This window comes from Trachypithecus francoisi, unplaced genomic scaffold, assembly GCF_009764315.1.
Source record: "Trachypithecus francoisi isolate TF-2019V2 unplaced genomic scaffold, Tfra_2.0 Lachesis_group0, whole genome shotgun sequence".
NCBI classification, from domain to species: Eukaryota; Metazoa; Chordata; class Mammalia; order Primates; family Cercopithecidae; genus Trachypithecus; species Trachypithecus francoisi.
In genome coordinates this window covers 150,297,294-150,319,333 of record NW_022681453.1, presented here as the reverse complement: position 1 = coordinate 150,319,333, position 22,040 = coordinate 150,297,294, and the positions used below count along the sequence as shown (strand labels likewise).

General features: G+C 36.5%; 1 protein-coding gene across 1 annotated transcript in view; it reads right to left on the bottom strand.

Annotated features, from left to right (window-relative positions):
• The window catches only part of SLC9A9 (solute carrier family 9 member A9), a 608,786-nt gene that overhangs the window by 424,627 nt on the left and 162,119 nt on the right, over window positions 1-22,040 (bottom strand). Inside the window, exon 5 of the mRNA XM_033212402.1 lies at window positions 20,729-20,844. Within this exon, the coding sequence (XP_033068293.1) occupies window positions 20,729-20,844 (116 nt within the window). The remainder of the gene's footprint in view (window positions 1-20,728; window positions 20,845-22,040) is intronic.

Here is a 22,040-nt window from a genome sequence, read left to right as displayed (position 1 = left end):
ACAAATCTGTATTTGGCTTTATAATTCATGGCTGGCGTAGGATGGGGTAGGGAAGGGTGGGAGGGAAGGGCGTAAAAGGCTAGCAAGACCATATTTATTAATTATATTGTTAATTAATAATATTAATAATATTGATTATTCTATCAGAGGAATTATGATCTAGATAATCCAAAACAGAGACTAGTAGAAAAGCCTTTCTGACAACATTTCCTAATGTTCGATATGTCTTGGGGGGCAGCATCGGGAAACATGGAGAAAATATTCTAAATTTTAAATACTTCAGTGTATAGTGGCTATTACAAAAAGCAGAAATTCCACATGAGGATAAATATAATTTTATTATTTTTTTCTTTTTAATCTCTTTACATTTGAGATTTACCATGGAAGTGGATGGACAAGTAATGAAAATGTAAGAAAACAAATTCTTTCATTATGGCCATGTAGGAAGAAAATGGTATCTGGAAATTTTATGTTCAGCAATAAATAAATAAGAATGTTATGATAGTGTTATCTAAAAATCCAATAAAGTACCTGAGAAGAATTCACTGTTAATAAAAATTTATTTTAAAACACTTAGCAATTTACTGATAATTTTCTATACAGTACTTCATTTGATCTGATAAAAATTCTTTGAAGAAATGGAAGGTACTTTCTGTTTTGTTTTGTTTTGTTTTGATAGTCTCTATTTTAAGGAAGTGGAAAGTGAGGTTCCAAGAAGTTAAAGCATTAAACTGTGATGCTCCATTCACCCATGACACTAATCTTGCCTTAATGAACAGACGCTTTCAATATCCAGGATGCTCTGACCACCAATCCCAACCTCATTTTTAGGAAACTTTTCTACCCCTATTACATGCTTATTTTATTCTTAGTGGAAGGCTCCTCTTGGGATTAGTTTATGAGACATCCCTAACTGTGATCCTTTTACGCAGGCAATTTCCCAGGGCCTCTCTTAGATGCTTTCACCCACAAACACAGGAGCAGTGCCAGCGCCCTGGTTCACACCTCCTGCTGAAACCAGTGCGCCCCAGGATTAGAGCGACACCTAGCCGTGATTTTAGGTAGTACATGCTAGGAAAGCTTATTTGGGCAAGGAAGACAGACAAGAGACATCAGGACTGGTGGCATCTCAAGAGGATACTACTCCCAGAGGTGGAAATCTCAGAGGTTTTTTAACAGCACTTTCTACTAGGAACCAGGACTCCTGCAGTTCACATTCTCTGAGGAGGAACTATATGATAAGGGAAGTTCATCTTTATTATAATTATAATAAAATGTAAGATGTACACCCTTGAAATTACATACAGGTTCTACCAGTGCAATAAATGATATCTATTTCAGATTAAACATATCAGTTCCAAGCCTCCTTCATCTCAATAATTCATGACATTTACTCAGAAAAGCAGATATTTCATTCAGTTTTTATATTCATCAGGACTGTGGACTAGTGCTACTAGCATCAGTGGGACACTTGTTAGAAATGGGGTGTTGGACTTGACCCTGGACCTACGGAATCAGAATTTCAGGAGGCAGAACCCCCTAATTAGTACTTTCGGACTCTCCAAGTGAGTTTTATGTTCACTCACATTGGAGAACCTACTAACATAGATCAAGAAGTAATCTTTAAAATCATGTAATTTATCTAGGAATATATTAGGCAAACAAGGCCTAGAAAGTTTAAGTGGCCACGTTGAATTTTCCCTGCACATCAGGAATATGCCCTGTGCATAGTAACAGGGATTGAACTAGACCTGAGGTCTCCTAACTCCCAAAAATAAAAATAGCATAGTGCTATGACACTTGTCAAGTGCAGGCTGGTTGGGCAAAACATTAGCTAAACAGAGACTTTGACTTTGTATCTATATTCCTCCTGGCTTCTAATTTCAATAAGCGAATTATCATCCATGCATTTAATTTAGGCACCAGACAGGATAATGCCACAGTAAATTTTCTAAATTCAATTAACATGAGCCAGTAGTAGTCTCCTTATGAAAGCCAACAACAAGGGCTCAGGGCTTCATCAAGCACTTGGGATTCTTAGCACACTTTAGCTACTGGAGCAAGCAGAGATGTGTGACTTACATGTAATATGAGAAGTTATTGATTTTTTTTTTTTTCACTTCACGGCAGACACAATATCATATTGAGTTTGAAGATTTTCCTTTAAGATTTTCTCATTATACTTCAGAGTGATTTACTAATATGATATAAAAAAGATTGGTTATTTTCTCACTTTTATGAAATTTTGAAGTTTTCAAGTATACAGATGTGTTTCCACATAAATATGATCATAATATGCATACTCTTTATTTAGTTGTTTGCTTTAATAGTCTTTTTTTCTGCCGGATGCAGTGGCCAATGCCTGTAATCCCAGCACTTTGGGAGGTCGAGGAGGGTGGATCACAAGGTCACGAGATGGAGACCATTCTAGCTAACATGGTGAAACCCCATCTCTACTAAAAACACAAAAAAATTAGCCGGACATGGTGGCAGGCAGATGTAGTCCCAGCTACTCGGGAGGCTGAGACAGGAGAATGGCGTGAACCCAAGAGGTGGAGCTTGCAGTGAGCCAAGATTGTATCACTGGACTCCAGCCTGGGCAACAGAGCAAGACTCTATCTCAAAAAAAAAAAAAAAAAAAAAAAAAAAAAATATATATATATATATATGTATATAGTCTTTTTTCTTTTCCTTTTTTGGTATGTCTCTCTTTTTTCCACCTCTTCTTCTCTTAAACTCCTATCTCCTCTCTCCCCAAGTAACCCAGTTTTACAATGTGGTACAGAGGTCCTCAATGTTTTTGGCATCAGGGACAGGTTTCTTGTGGGGAATGGAGAGGAGGGTGAGATAGGGATGGTTTTAGAAGGAAACTGTTCCACCTCAGATCATCAGGCATTAGATTCTCATAAGGAGCACACAACCTAGATCCCTTGCTTGTGCAGTTCACAATAGGGTTCACACTTCTATGAGAATCTAATGCTGCTGCTGATCTGACAGCAGGTAAAGCCCAGGTGGTAATGCTTGCTGGCCTGCCACTCACCTGCTGCTGTGCAGCTTGGTTCCTAACAAGCCATAGACCTGTACCCATCTGTGCCCCAGGGGGCTGGGGACACCTGACCTAGTATATGTCCTACCAATTTCTCTGTATACTAAAATTCTCATTATAGCAATTACACACACACTTGTAACAGTGTTAAATTAGATGTTTAAAATGAGAAACAAAGCAAAAAAAAAACCCAAAAAACATGTTATGTAGTGAGATGTACAATCTTCAAAGTGGCCAAGTGTGGTGGCTCATGCCTGTAATCGCGGCAATTTGGGATGTTGAAGTGGGCAGTCCATGAGGTCAGGAGAGCGACACCATCCTGCTCAGCATGGTGAAACCCCATCCCTACTAAAAATACAAAAATTAGCTGGGCGTGATGGTGGGCGCCTGTAGTCCCAGCTATGCGAGAGGTTGAGGCAGGAGAATCGCTTGAACCTGGGAGGCAGAAGTTGCAGTGAGCCAAGATTGCGCCACTTCACTCCAGCCTGGTGACAGAGCAAACAAACAAACAAAACAAAACAAAAAAACCCAGCATGTGTCTGAAAACCAGTTACATGACTCCATTGAACCTCTCTACCATTTAAGAATGTGACAGATCCTAGACTAGAGGTTAAGATTTGTGAAGGGAGTTCTTTTACTATTTGTGAGCTGTAAATCTCAACTCCCACATGGGAGGGTTGTTTGCACACCTCAAGCCTGTGAAAATGGGAGGGTTGTTTGCACACCTCAAGCCTGTGAAAAGAGACTTCCCCTAGACCATCAGTAGCTTAAGATGACACACATGGAGTTTGGGGACACAGTGGACTACTGTTTGACTCTCGCTTTGCATTATTACATGGGATTGCACAAGTTCATTACTGAGTTGAGTCTGTGATTACAACTCACAAACCAAATATGTTTATCCAGCAAGTCAGAAAGGAGTAGTCCCACACAATACTTTTAACGGGAGACTGGGAGAAAGAAAAGCCGTTTCTGTGGCTATACCTCACAAGTCCCACTTTTCAATATAAGAGTTACACACAGACATACATGCATGGGGGTTAATTACCTACACATAAATTTATAGGGGTGACCACTGCTTTTAAAAATGTGAATCATATTTTTATATAGATTTTTGCATTTTACTTAAATAGTCAACAATGCCTGCTGGAAAACTCTCAAGTTAACTGGAAGGGCACTAATTTATTTTTTCAATAGATACACAATATTGTGCAGATGTCCTACAATCTATCCTCTTAAAAATGTTGCAGTACACATTCTTGTTCATATATCCTCAAGAACTGGTGGTTTTACTTGTGTGAGATAGCCTCCCAGGAGTCAGATTGCTGGGGCAAAAGGGGCTATATATTTTAAGGTATAATAGCTTTGCCAAATTGCTTTCCAGAAGTCTGTTAATGATTTCAATGTTCTCTAGAAATGTGTAAAAGTCCACTCTTTCCTGCATCCCCGCCAGCAAGGACTGTTACTTCGTATTATAATTGTTGCCAAATTGCTAGGGGTAAAATGATATGCTGTTACTTTATTTTACATTTCCATGACTTCTTGGGAGTTTGACTAACTTTTCACATTTGTGGCACAAGTGGATTTGTGTGTCTATGAATCGCCTCTTCATGGTCTTTTTTTTTTTTCTTGAGACGGAGTTTCGCTCTGTCGCCCAGGCTGGAGTGCAGTGGCGCGATCTCCGCTCACTGCAAGCTCCGCCTCCAGGGTTCACGCCATTCTCCTGCCTCAGCCTCCCGAGTAGCTGGGACTACAGGTGCCCGCCAACTCGCCCGGCTTATTTTTTGTATTTTTAGTAGAGACGGGGTTTCATCATGTTAGCCAGGATGGTCTGGATCTCCTGACCTCGTGAACAGCCCGCCTCGGCCTCCTAAAGTGCTGGGATTACAGGCTTGAGCCACCGCGCCCGGCCTGCCTCTTCATAGTCGTTGTCAATGTTTCTGTTACTTATTTCCAGATTGTCATTTTAAAGTGTTCTTTGTGTATTAGAAATAGTAATATTCTATCCTCTGTACTTACATAATTTTTCCCCACTGTGTTGCCTATCTATTGACTGTTTATGGTGTCTTTCCCACTTACATGTATTTTCTTTTTATATAATCAAATATGTCTATATTTACGGATTCTGGTTTTCCATTCTTTGTTAAGAAGAGTCTCTATATCCTTAATCTATAGATATAGATTTACAGATTTTCTTGCAGTACTTTTTAAAAATTTCATTATTTACATTTTAATTCTTCTACATATATTTTTGTAAATGGTTATATGTGTTCGATTTTATAATCTAAATGGATAGCAGATGAGTTGTGCTAGTAGCATTTGTTAAATAAACCATCATTTCCCCATTGAATTGAAATACCACCTCTGTCAAATTATCATTTTCCACTTAAATCTGTGTCTGGATCATCTATTATTTTTTACTGGTCTTGTGCTCCCTAGGCCACTACCGCACTGATTTGATTATAACGGCATTGTAGCATATTCTTACATCTGATTAGGTAGGTTACTTCATGGTTTTATTCCACTTTATAAGCTTTAAGATAATTTTATCCAATTTCAATGTTTAAAGTGGTAAGTTTTCATTGAAATTACATTAAATTTTTATATGAATTTGGAGGAAAGTAGAATTTTTATGAAAGCTTTTTTCTCATCACCAAGATGGTGAATTGTAATAGCATCGGCTACTGCCTTCCTCCACAAAGTCAGTGATGAAGAAAGTATGTAGAGAAAAGTGGAATTGAAATTAACAACAACAAAAGCCATGAGACATCCCCAGGGAGAAGGAGCACTGTTTTGGATTGGTGCGTGTGGGAAAGAGGTCGGGGGTGGGGGGTGGGAAGAGTGCAGCAAATCCGGCAATAGGTGGCTACACACAGCAGTAAATAAAAGCAAATTAAGAAAAACAAACAAACAAACAAACAAAAACTGTTTAAGCTCTACCATTTGGCTTACTTGCATTTCCATGAAGTAATCATTGCTTAGCTCCTTGCCACACAAAGCATACACAACTGGCCAAACACTGGGGCAGGTGTTCATGGGGGTTATGTCAGGAGCAGTGCAAAAGGTCTTTTGGGGTAAGGAGTTGATAAGAACAGGGAGAGACTGAGCAGCCTTAGGCATTCTCTTTCCCTACAAATCCTAGGCTAATGGATTATCAGTGTTGTTTCTCCCTTAGGGCCTAAACCCCAACCTGAGAAGTTGGCTAGGGCAGGGTTTCTCAACCTTGGCACTATTGATATTTTAGACCAGACAATTATCTGCAGTTGGGGGCTATCCAGTGCATTTTCAAAGTTTAGCAGCATCCCTGCCCTCTACCTATCCAATGCCAGTAGTACATTCCCCCAGTTGTAACAAGCAAAAAATGTCTCCATAGTTAATGTGTTCTGAGGCTTAACATCACTACACTGGGTTAGTGGGATGACAGCAAATTAAAATGATAACTGTAGTTTTGAGGCCCTTCTCCAATACATATTGCCAATTCAATGGTTGATACTCCTAAAGGAATGTGAGCAAACCTGAAAAATAACTAGACACCTGAGGGTTATAACAACTTAGAGAAAATCAACAAACAAAAAACAGAAGTACTAGAATAGATAAACATTTTCAATAAGTATATTAAATACACTTAAAGAGACAGAAGAAATTTAAATAAAAGGAAATATCAGGTATGAAAAACATAGCAGTTGGAGAAAAGATGATAATAGATGGAATAAATAGGATGATGGATACAACTGAAGAAATGAATTAAATAAATAGGAAACCTGATTGAGGAACTCTTCCAGCAGGAAGCAATAAAGATTGAAGAGATAAAAGTACCTTTTCAAAATGTTGAGACATGAGAGATAAAAATAGAGGTGCAACATAAATAATGAGTACCACTAGATTAAAATAAAAAATGAAGAGAAATAAATATTTGAAGGAATTAAAAAAAAAGAAAATAACTTTGAATCTATACTTTTATATCTAAACAAATTACTATTGAATGTGAGGGTATAATGAGAATTTTTCAGGCATACAAGGCTTTGGAAAGATTGTCACACATAAACTGACATTAAAAACATTTTTGAACGATGTATTTGAATAGAATGAAAAATTTAGAAACTGCTGGAAGGTTTATGAAAAGTAACAGGGATTATATCGTTTGCTAAAGTTTTTCATTGTTTGAAAAGTACCCCATGAAAAAAATCTAGGAGAAAGGAAAAGATAAAGTATGTCCACAATAAAATCTTCCCATCCTAGAACACGTCATGACTTTTCATTTGTTCATGTCTTGTTTTATATTTTATATCCCTTAAAATGTTATGTTTATTCTTTATTAAAATTAGTATCAAATAGTTGTAAGTTTTATAGATATTGAATTTTATTTCTAGAAACTTGCTGCTAAATTTTTTAAATGCTATTAGATTTTGTATATTTATCTTATACTCAGGCACCTCACAAAATTTTGTTTTTAATACTAATAGTTTTTATTAAATAGAGTAACATCAACAATAATGGCAGCTGTATTTCCTAATTTCTACTTGTATGAGATGTTTTATTTTCTTTCATTTTCTTAGTGAATTTGCTAGAACTTCTATGCCAGTATCTTCCATTTTTCCCTTTACACATTATCTGCTTTGGGACACTGACAATGTACACTACATCAATAGGTTCCCACGCCCTCTAGCTTGGATTTAGCCAATGAGAAGCCCCAGAAGAGATCAGAGGAGGGACAGAAAGGAAGACTTACATATTTATTCACTGACATTTTCCCCCTGAAATGCTACCTTGAACTAAAAGTGTCCCTGAACAGAAGGTTATTGCTGTTCACCAGGTGACGTATTCCACAAGCTTTCTCCCACTGAGTTCTAAAGATCACTCTCTCTTATTGCTTTGAACCTAAGAGTGATAACTGTTTGGTTACTCCCAAGCTCCAGATGTCTGCACTATTCTTTGTAGTTCTTCTACAAATACACTTTGCAACAAGTCCTCTATAAATAAAACCTTCTTGAATTGTCCAATTTCAAGTTTTCATTTAGAATAACATTTGGTATTAGATTTTGGTAAATACTTTGAATTATGTTTAAATAGTTTTTTCTTTTTTTAACTTAGAATTTTTACTAGTAATGCTGCTGCATATTATTAAATGTCTTTTCCTCACTGATATGATTATATATTTCATTCTCTTATAATGTATTGATGTAATAGATTATGTTAATGGGTTTCATGATATTGTGCCACTCTCACTTTCATGGTATATTCTGCCTAACTAGCATTATTATTCTTTTCATGGACTTATTTATCTGACAAGTATTTACTGATAGTCTCCTCTGAGACAGCTTATATTCTAGGCATTGTGAATATATTAGTGAACAAAATTTCTGACCACGTGCAACTAACATTGCTGAGTTCTTTTTATAAGATTTCTTATAAGGTTGTTTGAATTCTATTCTATTTCAGGAATTTATTTCCTGGGTATGTGCTCTGCTTATTCTGACCAGTCTTTCTCTCTCAGGCTGCTGAAAAGTCTTGATGTGTTTTTATCTTTCTTTGTCAGCTTTTTGGAGTTTAAGACTGTTGGACTATCTTCTGTGATAGCAGTCCTGTGAGTGGCAGAAGATAGGCTAGTGATGGAGAAGCACGTGGGCTACCCTTCAGGTACCGAGGAGACAGCTCCCTTACCCAGTAAGCAAAGAATCAAACTCACTCATGCAGGCTAATGTCAACTACTACCACCTTCCTACCATCAACGTCCACAGATTTCTACAACTCAAATCACTTTTCAGGATTCATAGTTTTCCAGTCTCCATCTAAAGACTTCTTTGAAACTGGTATCTAGAGGCTCAGGCTACTCATGGTAGAGAAAGCTCAGTATCTGTTATTTCTGTAGGGTTTGCACAAAGCTCAAGGCTTCATCAGCACTCAGTTGTATATAGGAACCAACAGCTCTTTGCCTTAGGAAAATCAGATAAATTACAGCAATAAAGGGCAAGAAAGCCAAGTTAAGGTCACTACTTTCCTAGAATCCACTGCTGACCTTCATGAATTTTTTAAGTGATTGTAATATTAAATTTTGAAATGACCGTCCTAGGGCCAAGTCACTCACCTCTAAACCTTAGTTTGCTCTTCTATAAAACGAGGGTGGTAAATTAAAAGAAGTAGCTCTTTCCACAAAAGTATCCTACAATTTTATTATTTTAAATCATTCATTTTATATCTAAAAGCATTGTGCATATACATTGTCTGGATCAATGAAAGCAGCTATAAAAATTTGTATAAGTTGGGAAATTTTAGCTAAACTATATATTTTATAATATTTAAAATTATATTAGTTTGCCATTTTTGTTGAAACAAATTATCATACACTTAGTGGCTTAAAATAAAGCAAATTTATTATCTTATATTTCTGTATATTAGAAATTCAACACATATCTCAGTGATATCAAATTAAAGTATTAGCAGAGCTGCATTTCTTTCTGTAGGCACAAGAGGATAATCAGTTTCTTTGCCCTTTCCAACTTCCAGAGGACACCCAAATACCTGGGCTCATAGCCCCCTTCCTCTATCTTCAACGTCAGCAACATTATATCTTTCTGCCCCTTTCTTTCATAGTCACATCTTCCTCTGATTGCAGACAGGAAAAGTTCTACAACTTTTACAGACCCATGTGATTAAACTGGGATCATTCAGATAATCCAGGGTAATCTCCACGTTTCAAGGTCCTTAATTTAATCACTGTTGTAAATCCCTTTTTGCTATTCAATGTAATATATTCACAGGTTCTGAAGATTAATGTATGGGCATCTTTGGAGGGCCATTATTTTGCCTACCATGAAAATTACTATTAATGTTTTAGGTGTGATGATGGAATTGTGGTTATGTTTAAAATGGCAATTTATTTATGGGTGCATTATTTGACCAAGGGTCTAGATAAGATCTGTACATGCCATTTAGATGATATAAGTAGTAGCTTAAACTAATAAGTATATAGGAGAGTTTTGCTGCAAGAATAATCTAGCTAATAATTTGGAAGAAGTGATAGAATTAGAAAAGAATCCCATTTTGTCAATTCTAATGAAACTAATAGGTTCAAACAATCAGCATCAATGGATGAAACCACTGTATGAAAGTTTTATAGGGAGATTTACAAGGAGGGATCAGGCTGTCACCACCTGAATTCATTGGTCACACTTACCATCAGTAAAAGACAACACCTAGACTTTTAGTCATTGTGTGACTAGTCAACACCGAGACTAAAAGTCATTGTGTGACTTCTAATATGATGCAATGTGATCGATCAAACATCACTTATTGAATATTCTTGCAAAAACGGATGAATTTGAATCTAAGTAATCAAGACTCTCCGAAGCTAACTTGCACTTACAGAAATATAAAGATACAGGAAAAGTTAAATGATACCATGGGAAGCGACAAATCCAGAATGTGGTACATCTTATAGAACTGACCCAATTTTCTGAATAATAGCATTTTTTAATAATGTAGGAAGGAGCACTGCTGTAGATAAAAGGAGAATGCAGAGAAGAGACAACTAAATATCACTTGTGAAACCTGTTTGGGTTATCAAAGGCAAAGGGCAAAAATCAGGAAAATTTCAGTGTGGATTGGTTATTAGATGATACCAATGGATTATGGAACAACTTTCAGGTTGGATAGTGGCTTCACGACATATAAGAACTATGTCCTTAATCTTAGAGATGAGTATCAAAGTACACAAGGGTAAAGTGACAATGTCTGAGGTTTGCTTTGAAAAATTACTACCTCTCATCTATAAGAATAGATGTCAAAGTATATTTGTGTTTTATTCAAAGCAAAATTACCACATTACATATATTACACTCCCAACTTTAACCAAGCAACTCACAAATGAATATAGTTGGTCCCGGGAGAACTAACCAGGTAGGAAGAATCATGGAAATTCATTATTATCACAAAAACAAGAAACAATGTACACGTCTCACTGTGTTATACTGAAGGAAAAATAGCAGCCCCATCTTAGTGCAGCATAAAAATAATGATGACAACATAACAATAAAAATAAGACATATTATCTTAGTTAATCCTTACCAAGAGCCTTTAAAATAAATCTTGTATTCCCAGTTTATATTTGGAGTAACTGAAGCCAAGCGAGTCAGATAAAATGAAGATTTAAGCATGACTGTCCCACACCATGAACAGTGTTCTGAATCAATATTCAATGACGGCTCCATTTATTCGGTAAGTATTTATTATGCACTGTGCAGAACTCAATGGGCCTTTTATATTGTGAAGCATCTGTGATGATCTAGTCATTAAATATTATCTAGTGTTGATGAAATAGATCCTACTAAGCACTTGTGAATTTTGCCTTGTTTGGTGAGAGAACTGAACTCATAATTTACGTCAAATAGATTTTTAAAATCTAAACTTGATGAAAAAAATTATGGACTATATCTTCCAACTGGCTATGCAGGTTGTCTCCATTTACTCATTTTAGATAAATATTTACTTTTGATATTGAGTCTACCCAATTTAGGAATATTAAAACCTAATACTGAAACCATGCTTACATAATATAAATATCAAGTTTCTTGAATCTGTGACATGTTACATAAGACAAAACAGTAATGGGAGTTCCAAAAACAATGCTGACATTGTCAGGCTTTAAGAACTTATTTATATTCTTACAAAAAGAATACAGTTGAGACATTTGGACAGGAGTTTATTTAATCCACTGTCCCCAAGTCAGAGGCTACAGTATTCACAGTTTAAATGGCACATATATGATATTTGAATCATATAGATATTTACTCTCTTTTATTTCTGAAGCTTGGGTGTAAAGTAGTTTATAGGTTATTATGCATCAGAGCAGAAAAATGAGACTGGGAGGAAGGATTTTAGAAAGAAAATCTCAGACATATTAACTCAATCTCATAAAAATAAATTGCCTATATTTTACCTAATGCCATAATCTATGCAGTGCATTGTATCTATACTTAATACTGTATTTGTATTTAATACTCAATTTTAAATTATTATGGTATTTCTATTAAGGATCATGGTTTGGTTTCCACAGTTTTATTTCTATATATCTTTATAGCAGTGCTGTCCAATAAATATATAACTCAAGCCATATATGTAATTTTAAATATTCTAGTAGTCATCTTAAAAAAGTAAAAAGAAAACAAGTAAAATTAATTTTACAGAATATTTTATTTAACTCAATATTAAGTGAATATTATCATTTCAACATGTAATTAATACTGTATAAAATTATTAATGAGATGTTTCACTTTTTTCAAATGATGTCTTGGAAATGTAGGGTGTATTTATATTTGCAGCCCATGTCAATCTGGACTAGTCACATTTCTGGGGTTCAGTAGCGACATGTATCTCGTAAGTATATCAGACACAGCAATTCTAGAATGTGGCCTATCAACTGTTACCTAAATCAAGACATCCTGGATTAATTATCTACAGGGAAAATTGGACAAGTCTCCGAATTAATAACTATTTTATAGTTTTGAGTACTGGATTAATACTTCTGGAGTTCAAAATAGTGCAGCTGTACTTGAGTCTCAATGCAGCTGCATCATGTAAAATGAAGACACTCTAATCCAAATAGGAAACAGGGAAATTGATGAAGCAAGAAAAATGCACAGAACACATGTACTTGAATGATTGGCTTCCTGAAGACCTTGGAGGAAATGTCAGTTCTGTAAATGCCAGGATGAGTTTCTGGCATCTTCTGGGTGATCATTTAATACTTGATGCAATGTACTGAGTTTTTCCTTTTCCTAAAGGAAGCTACTATTTTGAACATCTTCCAACTTAGAAAAAACACATAATTATAACTGCTTCTTGCAAGTCTACAAACCATAGCTTGGCATGCTCTGGAAAATGTTCAGCCACTGACCATCAGATAGACAGAAGAAAGAAATATCTGCTACATGACTGGACAACAGGAAAGTCACATATCTTTGTTTTAGTTAAATATATCTTCTTTAGCGGACAGAAAGTGATATTGCCACTCAGCTATGTACTAGAAGTCCAGCTATGTGCTAGAAATGCAGCTACGTGCTGCAAGTCCACCCTCATCTTGGTAGAATGCCCTTCCAGAGGCCACGAGACATCTCATTTCCGAGGGTGATCTGGGATACTCAACTGCTTCACATTGCATAATTGAAAAGAGATGCCCTTCCACACTCCACACTTTGCCCTAGCAGTTTCTTCCTCGAGTTGCATTAATTCACTGATTTAACAGGTATTTATTAAAAACCCGCTGTTCTAGATATCAGAACTGTAAGACTGAAAAGATAGGAAAAAATCCAGAAAAATAGGAAAAAACATCTCCCACACACGAGACAAAGAAATAAGTAAGTAAGTAAGTGAGTAAATAAATAAATAAATAAATAAACTGATCACTAGTGATTAGTAATTAGTGATGTGGAGGAAAGTAAGGCATGGACAGGGGACAGAAAGCTTTGTGATTAGGGGCGTCTTGGGGAAGGGGGTTCAGTATTTGATAGGGTGAGCAAGAAAGGCTCTCACTGAGGTGATGGTTGAGCATAGACCTGAAGAAGGTGAGGAGGGAGCAACAAGAGAAAATACACCAAAGCAGCCACAAAACTGGTATGTTCAAGATGCACGGGTATGCTGTTATCTCCATGTATCTTTACACATCTTAAGGACTCCCCTCTTTATCTCACCTACCCAATATGAAAGGACATTTCCTATTTGTTAATCAAAATTGTTATCTTGGATAGTTAAATTTACCAAACGAGAACCCAAGACAACAATGAAAAAGGCAAGAGGATAGTATGAGGCTAGACAGCTCCTTGACAAGCTTTGGCCGATCGCAAAATGAGAGCTGTTAAACAAATCATCTGTTTGGACTTTTGCTCTCTTGAGTTTTGTTTATCTTTCCTCTCCCATTCCCCATCCTCCTAGTCTCTGTTTTTTGCACACACCAGAAGAGCCGGCTCATTCATTGAGCCCTCTGTGTATTTCTCTTTCCCTGTCCTGCCATTTTTTCATACACTGTCTCTTTGATTGTTCTGCCTTTCATTATCCACTTGTTAAGTACTGATGATGACTTTTCCATCATCAGGAAGCTCTTCATCAGTAAGGAAAGGAGGAGATAAAATGAATCAAATTATAGTCAAATAATCCCAAATGGAGCTAAATCGAAAATTGGCTGAGAGTCTGAAACGTGCAGGAAGAATTAGATTAAAGACCAAATGTGTATCCATAAAAGATGAATATGAAGGAAATAATAACACTAGCTAATATTTAGCTAAGGCTAAATGGGAAAGAATTAATTTTTAAAAGGCCAAGAAATATCAGACCTGAGAACATAGGTTTCCTCTCATAAGTGAGTGAGTCATAATAATTTAGGCAATAAATGAATAATTATGGGGTAAGATTAACTAGGTGTTTTAAGGTTGTTGAAGATCTTAAATTGCACCAATTTAGCAGAGAGTGGGTTCAGCATGTTTTAATATAACGATTAGTTCCCAGTAAAAGAAGAGGATTTAGGGTTCCTATTTAAGTGCGGGTTTCTACCTTATGAGATATCTTTAGCATTTGTTGATTTGAGGTTGGAACTTCAGAATATAAAGTTAGCAGGTTTTGGGTTGACTTTTATTTTCCCTAAAATAAAACTTGTTTTAAAATAAAAACCACTCTCACAGGAGTAAAAATCATGGGATATTAGATCTGGAAGGATATTAGACCTTTAGCGAAAACTTTTTATTTTACAGATGAAGAGTCAGTTTTGTCTATTAAAAAAAAAAAAGAAGTTGGAAGCAATGAGAAACACCGTCTTCTACTTCCAATAATGTATAAAATCTAGAGAGGCTAAGTGGCTGCCCAAATTTGCATAGCTGGTCCATGCCAAACTTGAAAAGTAGACCGGGGCCTCAGGATGCTGTTTATGGTTACGAGCCAATATTGTATTTTAAAAAATCCAGTCCGCTCAGGTGTTTGATACAATGCAGATAAATAATCATCTTACGAAGCTGGATCCCTCCCTCCCTCTCTTCCTTCCCTCCTTCCTCCCTCCCTTCCTCTCTCTTTCCCTCTTTCTTTCTTTCTCTCTCTCTCTTTTTCTTTTTCTTCCTTTCTTCCTTTCCTTCTTTCCTTCTTTCCTTCTTTCCTTCTTCTTTCCTTCCTTCCTTCCTTCCTTCCTTCCTTCCTTCCTTTCTCTCTTTCTCTCTCTCTTTCTCTCTTTCGAGATGGGTTTTGCTATGTGGTCCAGACTGATCTAGAACTGTTGGCCTCAAGCAATCCTCCTGCCTCAGCCTCCCAGAGTGTTGGGATTACAGGCATGAGCCATTGTGCCCAGCCTGGATTTATTTTCCGTTTTAATTGGTTTTCCTGTGTTATCTAAACTTCAGGGGCATCACCTGCCACGGAAGGAGCAGCACTTGAATATAACTCAACTGTGTTTAGAGCTAGCTGAGTCACTCAGTAGAAGGCAACAAACTCAGCCTTCAGTGTTGGGACCAGGGAATGCTGGTTGCAGTGCTTCTGAACTTGAAGATTTGTGCAAAGGTGATGCAAAGTGAGGCCTGACCCTGAAAGGCAGAATATCTACATATGGCAGAAGAGAACAACCTTAACTAGCTAGATTGGCTGAAAATATATAGTCTTGAGTCCATGATTCCAGTGGCTGCTAAGGGACTTCTGCATTTCCCTTGGGCTGTGTGAGGGTGAAATCCTAGCAATGACATAGTGACCAGGCCATTCCTAATCCTGGGGATAGAGCAGTCTATCCCTGTATACTACTCTGGGGCTCTGATCTTCAATCTACACCATGGGTTCCAAACCTAAGACTCACTTTCATTTCATGTTCTTTCAATCAACCTCTCATACCATAAGCAAAACAAGACATGACAAACCAGGAAAACTATTTGTAACTTATATTACAGAGAAAAGATTAATATTCCTAACATATTAAGGGCATCTAAACATTGAAATGTAAAAGTTTAATGACTCTACTGGAAAAGGGTGTCTTATAAATAGAAAAAAATAGATACATAATAGAAATATATATGTATAAGAACTTTTTTCTAAAAATTTCATATCTCCTAAATATATGAATCTTACTCATAATAAAATACAAAAATACAAACATACGATCTTACTCATAATAAAAGAAGCACTAAGTCATGCTATAGGGATATACAAATCCTCACCTTTCCTATGGACAAACCCCCCAAGTTTTGATTGTCTACTGCACTGACAAGACTGTGAAGAACAGGTATTGTCATACCTTGCTGGTATGAATGCAAAATGGTACAAAGTTTATGGAGGGGAGTTTGGCATCTAGGAAAATTACAAATACATTTACCATTATCTCCTTCCAGAAATGTCTCCCAAAGAAACACTGTCAAAATGCAAAAAGCTATTAATTTCAACATCATACATAACTGCAGAAGAAAGAACCCAAATTTCCATCAATAGAAGACTGATCGAATAAACCATGGGGGTACGCTTCAACTACTAAAGATAATTAGAAAGATTATTATTATTATTTATTTTGAGACAGGGTCTTGCTCTGTCACTCAGGCTGGAGTGCAGTGACATGATCATAGTTCACTGCAGCCTCAATCTTCTGGGCTCAAGTGATCCTCCCACCTCAGCCTCCCAAGTAGCTATAGCTGGAACTACTGGTGTGCACCATAAAAAGATACCAAGCTATCTTTTTATTTTTTTATTTTTGGGGAGACAGAGTTTCCCTATGTTGTCCAGGTTGGTCTTGAACTTCTGGGCTCAAGTGATCCTCCCACCTTGGCCTCCCATAGGGTTAGGATTATAGGCATGGGCCACTGCTCCCAGCTGAGAAAGATTCTTATATGTTGTTATGAAGAGATCTCCAAAATACTGTTAATTAAACAAAAGTAAGGTGAAGAACCATGTGCATAGTAGCATATAGAGGAATGTGTGCATGTTTGTGTATTTGCTTAAATTTAAATATAGAAGGGTAAGCCAAAAACCAATCAAAATCGTTGGAAATTTAGGGTAAAGGAGACAGGGAGAGAAGCTAGATTTCTCTTATTTCGTTCTGTGATTTTCTTTTTAGAATCCTATATATAATCTAGTTTTAAAACAAAAATTAAAAACAAAATAAAACAAATGAATATTATTATATATCGACTTGTGGCTTAACCACACAGAGAAGTTATTTCAAGTGATTTTTAAAAAGGGAATAATTTTTAACTGTACCTCACTAGTGGGATATATCCACAGGTTAAAAATAACCACAATAAAATCTTAAACAGTTTTTAGTTATCATATTTTTAGTAACAGTATATATATTATACTTTTGAGAACATATGTTTTAAGCAACTAAGAAATTATATGAATGTGTATGAAGACAAAGAGTAGGCAGAAGAAAATAAAAATGAAAATAAAAATTCAAGGCAGTTAAGTTCCTATAATACTAAATTTTAACTGAAAATATTATGAATTTGTGATATAATTTCTCCTTTTAAAAAAAGGTCTAAAAACAATTACCAATTCAGCAGCAATGCAATCTCTTAGTGCCCAGATTATGGTCTCTAACTAAATTTCTCTCTTAGAAAAGTCAAGGCTTTTCGGAGAGATAGGTAATTCCTAGGTAGAGTGCAGGAAATATACAAGATAAGATTGAAACATCTAGTCTTACTCAAAAGCAAGAAACCTATTGAAAACTGTCAGGATTATAATAAAAGGATACAGGGGAAACTTGAAGAGGCTCCCACTTGTCAAAAATGGAATCTTTTGATCATGAAAAAGAATATAATGACAACAGCAGATTGAAACATGTCATCTATGTAAAAATCCATGTGCTCACAGTGATACGGTTTTTTGTTTTGTTTTGTTTTGTTTTGTTTTGTTTTGAGACGGAGTCTCGCTCTGTCGCCCAGGCTGGAGTGCAGTGGCTGGATCTCAGCTCACTGCAAGCTCCGCCTCCCGGGTTTACGCCATTCTCCTGCCTCAGCCTCCCAAGTAGCTGGGACTACAGGCGCCCGCCAACTCGCCCGGCTAGTTTTTTGTATTTTTTAGTACAGACGGGGTTTCGCCGTGTTAGCTAGGTTGGTCTCGATCTCCTGACCTCGCGATCCACCCGTCTCAGCCTCCCAAAGTGCTGGGATTACAGGCTTGAGCCACCGTGCCCGGCCACAGTGACATGTTTTTAAAAGTTCATCTCATTGGTCACATGTGCAGGATGCTACACAACACATTCTTTTGAAAATTAGTAAATAAAGAAAAAAAATGGATCATTTGCCCTGCTTTTGTTGTTTAAATTATACCATTGGGTACTGAAATAATTGAACTGGAAAACTACTTCATTAAGGAGAGTACCACCAGCTAATAAATGCAAAAGGTAGGATTAGATTAGCATACCACTAGTTTGTAACCCCTAATAAATACTGGCTTAAGCAAAAACTATCAGTGGGTACTAAAACCATTGGATAAAATTGGGTAACTCCAAAATGTAAAGCTTTGCAAACTTTAATGTGCATATCAATTTCTTGAGGATACTGTTAAATTCTAGCATCTGATACTAAGTCTGTGGTTGAGCCTGAGATTTTATATTTATAACAAGTCACTATGTGGTGCCAATCCTGCTGGCCTGAGAAGTGATCCTCCCACCTCAGCCTTCCAAGTAGCTATAGCTGGAACTACTGATGTGCACCATCACACCAGGGTATTTTTTAAATTAAAAAAAAAATTTTTTTTTTGAGAGACAAGGTTTCCCTAAGTTTTCCAGGCTGGTCTTGACCTCCTGAGCTCAAGTGATCCTCCCAACTTGGCCTCCCATAGGGTTGGGATTATAGGTGTGAGCCACCGCTACCAGCTGAGAAAGATTTTTATATGTTCCTAAGAAAGAGAAAAGTAGCTCGACATTCAAGAGCTGGCCTGATACTCTTAGCTAGGCCTTGGTGTTCTCCTGTTGAACAAAATCAACTTCACAGAATGACATCAGGCAAGGTTATTCTGTGACCATGATGGATCCAGACAAAAACAGTACTACTGTGTAATGATGTCTAAACACAAATAATGAACATTGTCCAAACCACAAAACTGACCAAACATCCCCCTATCCTGGCTACTATGAGTGACCACTGCTTCTTCACCAATTGTAGCTTTAGGCTCAATCGAGTCTTTCCTCCTTCTAAGTAAGACTTAACTAAGATGCCCAGTCTTGGAGTTATTCCCACTTCCTGACAGCATCGAATCCAGACCAAAGCCCTGATGCCTTAAACCCTCACTAAAATAACCAAACATAAACCCAGGTCCTATAATAAGTCCTTTCTAACATAACATGATTCCCCATGGTATTCACTTTCATTACAACGGGTAATAAAACCATGTTGTTCAACCACAGGTTGTGTTCTGGTAGTCTTTGCTACAGTAACAATCAATAATATGATGGATCAGCTGACAGCTGAGTCACCAATCAGTATTTGCCTCCTGAGGAGATGCAACAGAAGGCTCACATAACCATCTTTAAAGTAATCATACCAAAAAGGTTGAACCTGAATCTGATTAAATCTCGGATTCTAACTATCAGTTTTATAAGAAATACAGGGCACTGAGGAATATTTTAAGGAACTCTATTCAATTCAACCACAAGACAAATTGCCACTTTTTTAAAACAAATAAATGACAAGAAAATAAAAATAAAAGGGAAACTTCTAGATAAAAAGAGGCTCAACAATCATATCAATCCATGGTAATATGCTGCCCTTGTTTGGATCTTGATTTGTACAAACTGCTATACAAATGAATAATGACAATAAGACAATTAGGAATATTAAAACAATGAGAAGATTTTGGACATCATTAAAGAATGATTGTTAATATTTTTAGGTCTTACAATGACAATGCTCATTTTTCAAAACATTTACAAGGAAAATAATATGATTGCTAGAATTTGCTCTAACATAATCCAGTCATGATGTGAGAGAGTGCGTGTGGAGGGGGTATAAATAAGACGATTGCTCGTACTTGATAATTGCTGAAGGGCGTATGCGAATTCTTTTTACTATTCTCCATATGTTTGATATGCTCGAAAAGTACCATAGTAAACATTTTAAAAATATATCTTTAAACCATTTAATTTAATACATCGTTCTCAAAAGAAGAGAAGACATATTGACTGGAGAAAAATTCAGGATGATAACTCAAACTGGTTACATGTTCTAGAGCAGGGGTGTCTAGAGCAGGGGTGTCCAATCTTTTGGGTTCCCTGCACCACATTGGAAGAAGAATTATTTTCTTGGGCCACACGTAAAATACACTAACACTAATGATACCTGATGAGCAAATTAAAAGGTCTGTGCATAAATCTCATTATGTTTTAAGAAAGTTTATGAATTTGTGTTGGCCAGCTTGCAAAGCCATCCTGGGCTGCATGCAGCCCATGGGCTGCTGGTTGGACAAGCTTATCTAGAGAAATAAACTATAATGACTTTAAAGATCTCTCCCACTACTGAAATTACTTTCTAACCAATTTCTTTAGCACTATTAAAACATTCCCCTTTTCTTTTCTTTTCTTTCGTGATTACTAACAGATATGTCAACTGCAGATGAAGAGGAATATAAATTATTATGTAGACTCAGGTGATAGTCTTGGGGAGAAACATTCAATTTAAATGTTTTTTTTTTAATGTTTGATTTTAAAAGAAGAAAATAGATTATTTGAGCAATTACCTGGATCTGTAGCAGACATCAGTGAACCAAAAAATAAACAGTCAGTGAAATGAAAGTCTCCATTTTTCAACTGGCCAGCATGTATCATAGCCTTCACAAAACCATACATAATTAACCTGTTGAAGAGAAAAACATGACCTTCAAACATCAAGATGAACCCCGTGTAAACCCATGCTATCATAAGCCACATGCTAATGTTTTTCCCGAATACGTATCATGCACAAATTGCCACCGCCCTGCCAAATGACAGTCATGCTAGCTCTCTGTACGCTGGAATCTCTTGGCTATGAAAGACAATTTTACCAAATATCACAATTTATTCACCTGGTAAAAGGTAATGGAACAGTTTATAGTATACTCCAATGAAAACAAGATAAATCTCAAAGATATAAAACATAATCTGTCAAATGTGGCACAGCAAATCATATCCAAAAACACAGCAGCTGTGCTGACATCTGTAAATGTATGGCTTTTCAGTTTTCCTTGTTTTGTCTGCTGGGGGTGACTGAAAAGGGTTCAAATTTCAAGTCCATCACTGTGATGAGAAGGATATTAGCCAATCACAGGGCACTCAGTCAACCAGTCACCTTATAATAGATGAGTCTCTGCTACTAGTGGTGTCAGGACACTTCCACGCCGGGTAGAGAATCACTGTTAGGTTCGAGCATGTAACTCCAGCTCACTGTTTAAAATGAATACTGAAATAGTTGCATTGTGATCTTTCAAGGAAAGAGTCTATAACCTTACTGTCCTCACACCATGGCATGCTAATTGTCTGTTTTGGTCATCATTTGCCATCCTATAGCTTTTAATTGGTATTTAATTATTTAACTGACTGATTGATTTTGCTAAGATCCTAGTAGAGGAAATGGAGAGGTGGGTGAACTGGATCACAGTGTAATTTAAGAATTGTAAGAGTCTTTAGAAACTACAGACCATGAAACCAACAGATGGATGTTTAAACACTCACATGAACTTAAAGTTAGTTTTGGGCATAGGTAAAAAGGCTAAGAGTCAGATACTAAAAAACGTCGATAAGAATGCAGATATTTCAAATGATGTTAAGAAAAGTATCTCTATGAGAGAATATTTCAGACCTACCTGCATTTAAATCCAGGCTCTACTACCTACTATCTATATGATTTTAAGTTATTACTAAAACTTTCTGAACCTGAATATCCATGAGGTAGGGATAACAGTAATATCCCACATAATTGTTTTAAGGATTAACTGAGATAATACACATTTCGTGTCTGGCACATAGCAAATTCTCAATGAGGTCATTGAGGCTAATAATAATGATAAAGATAGT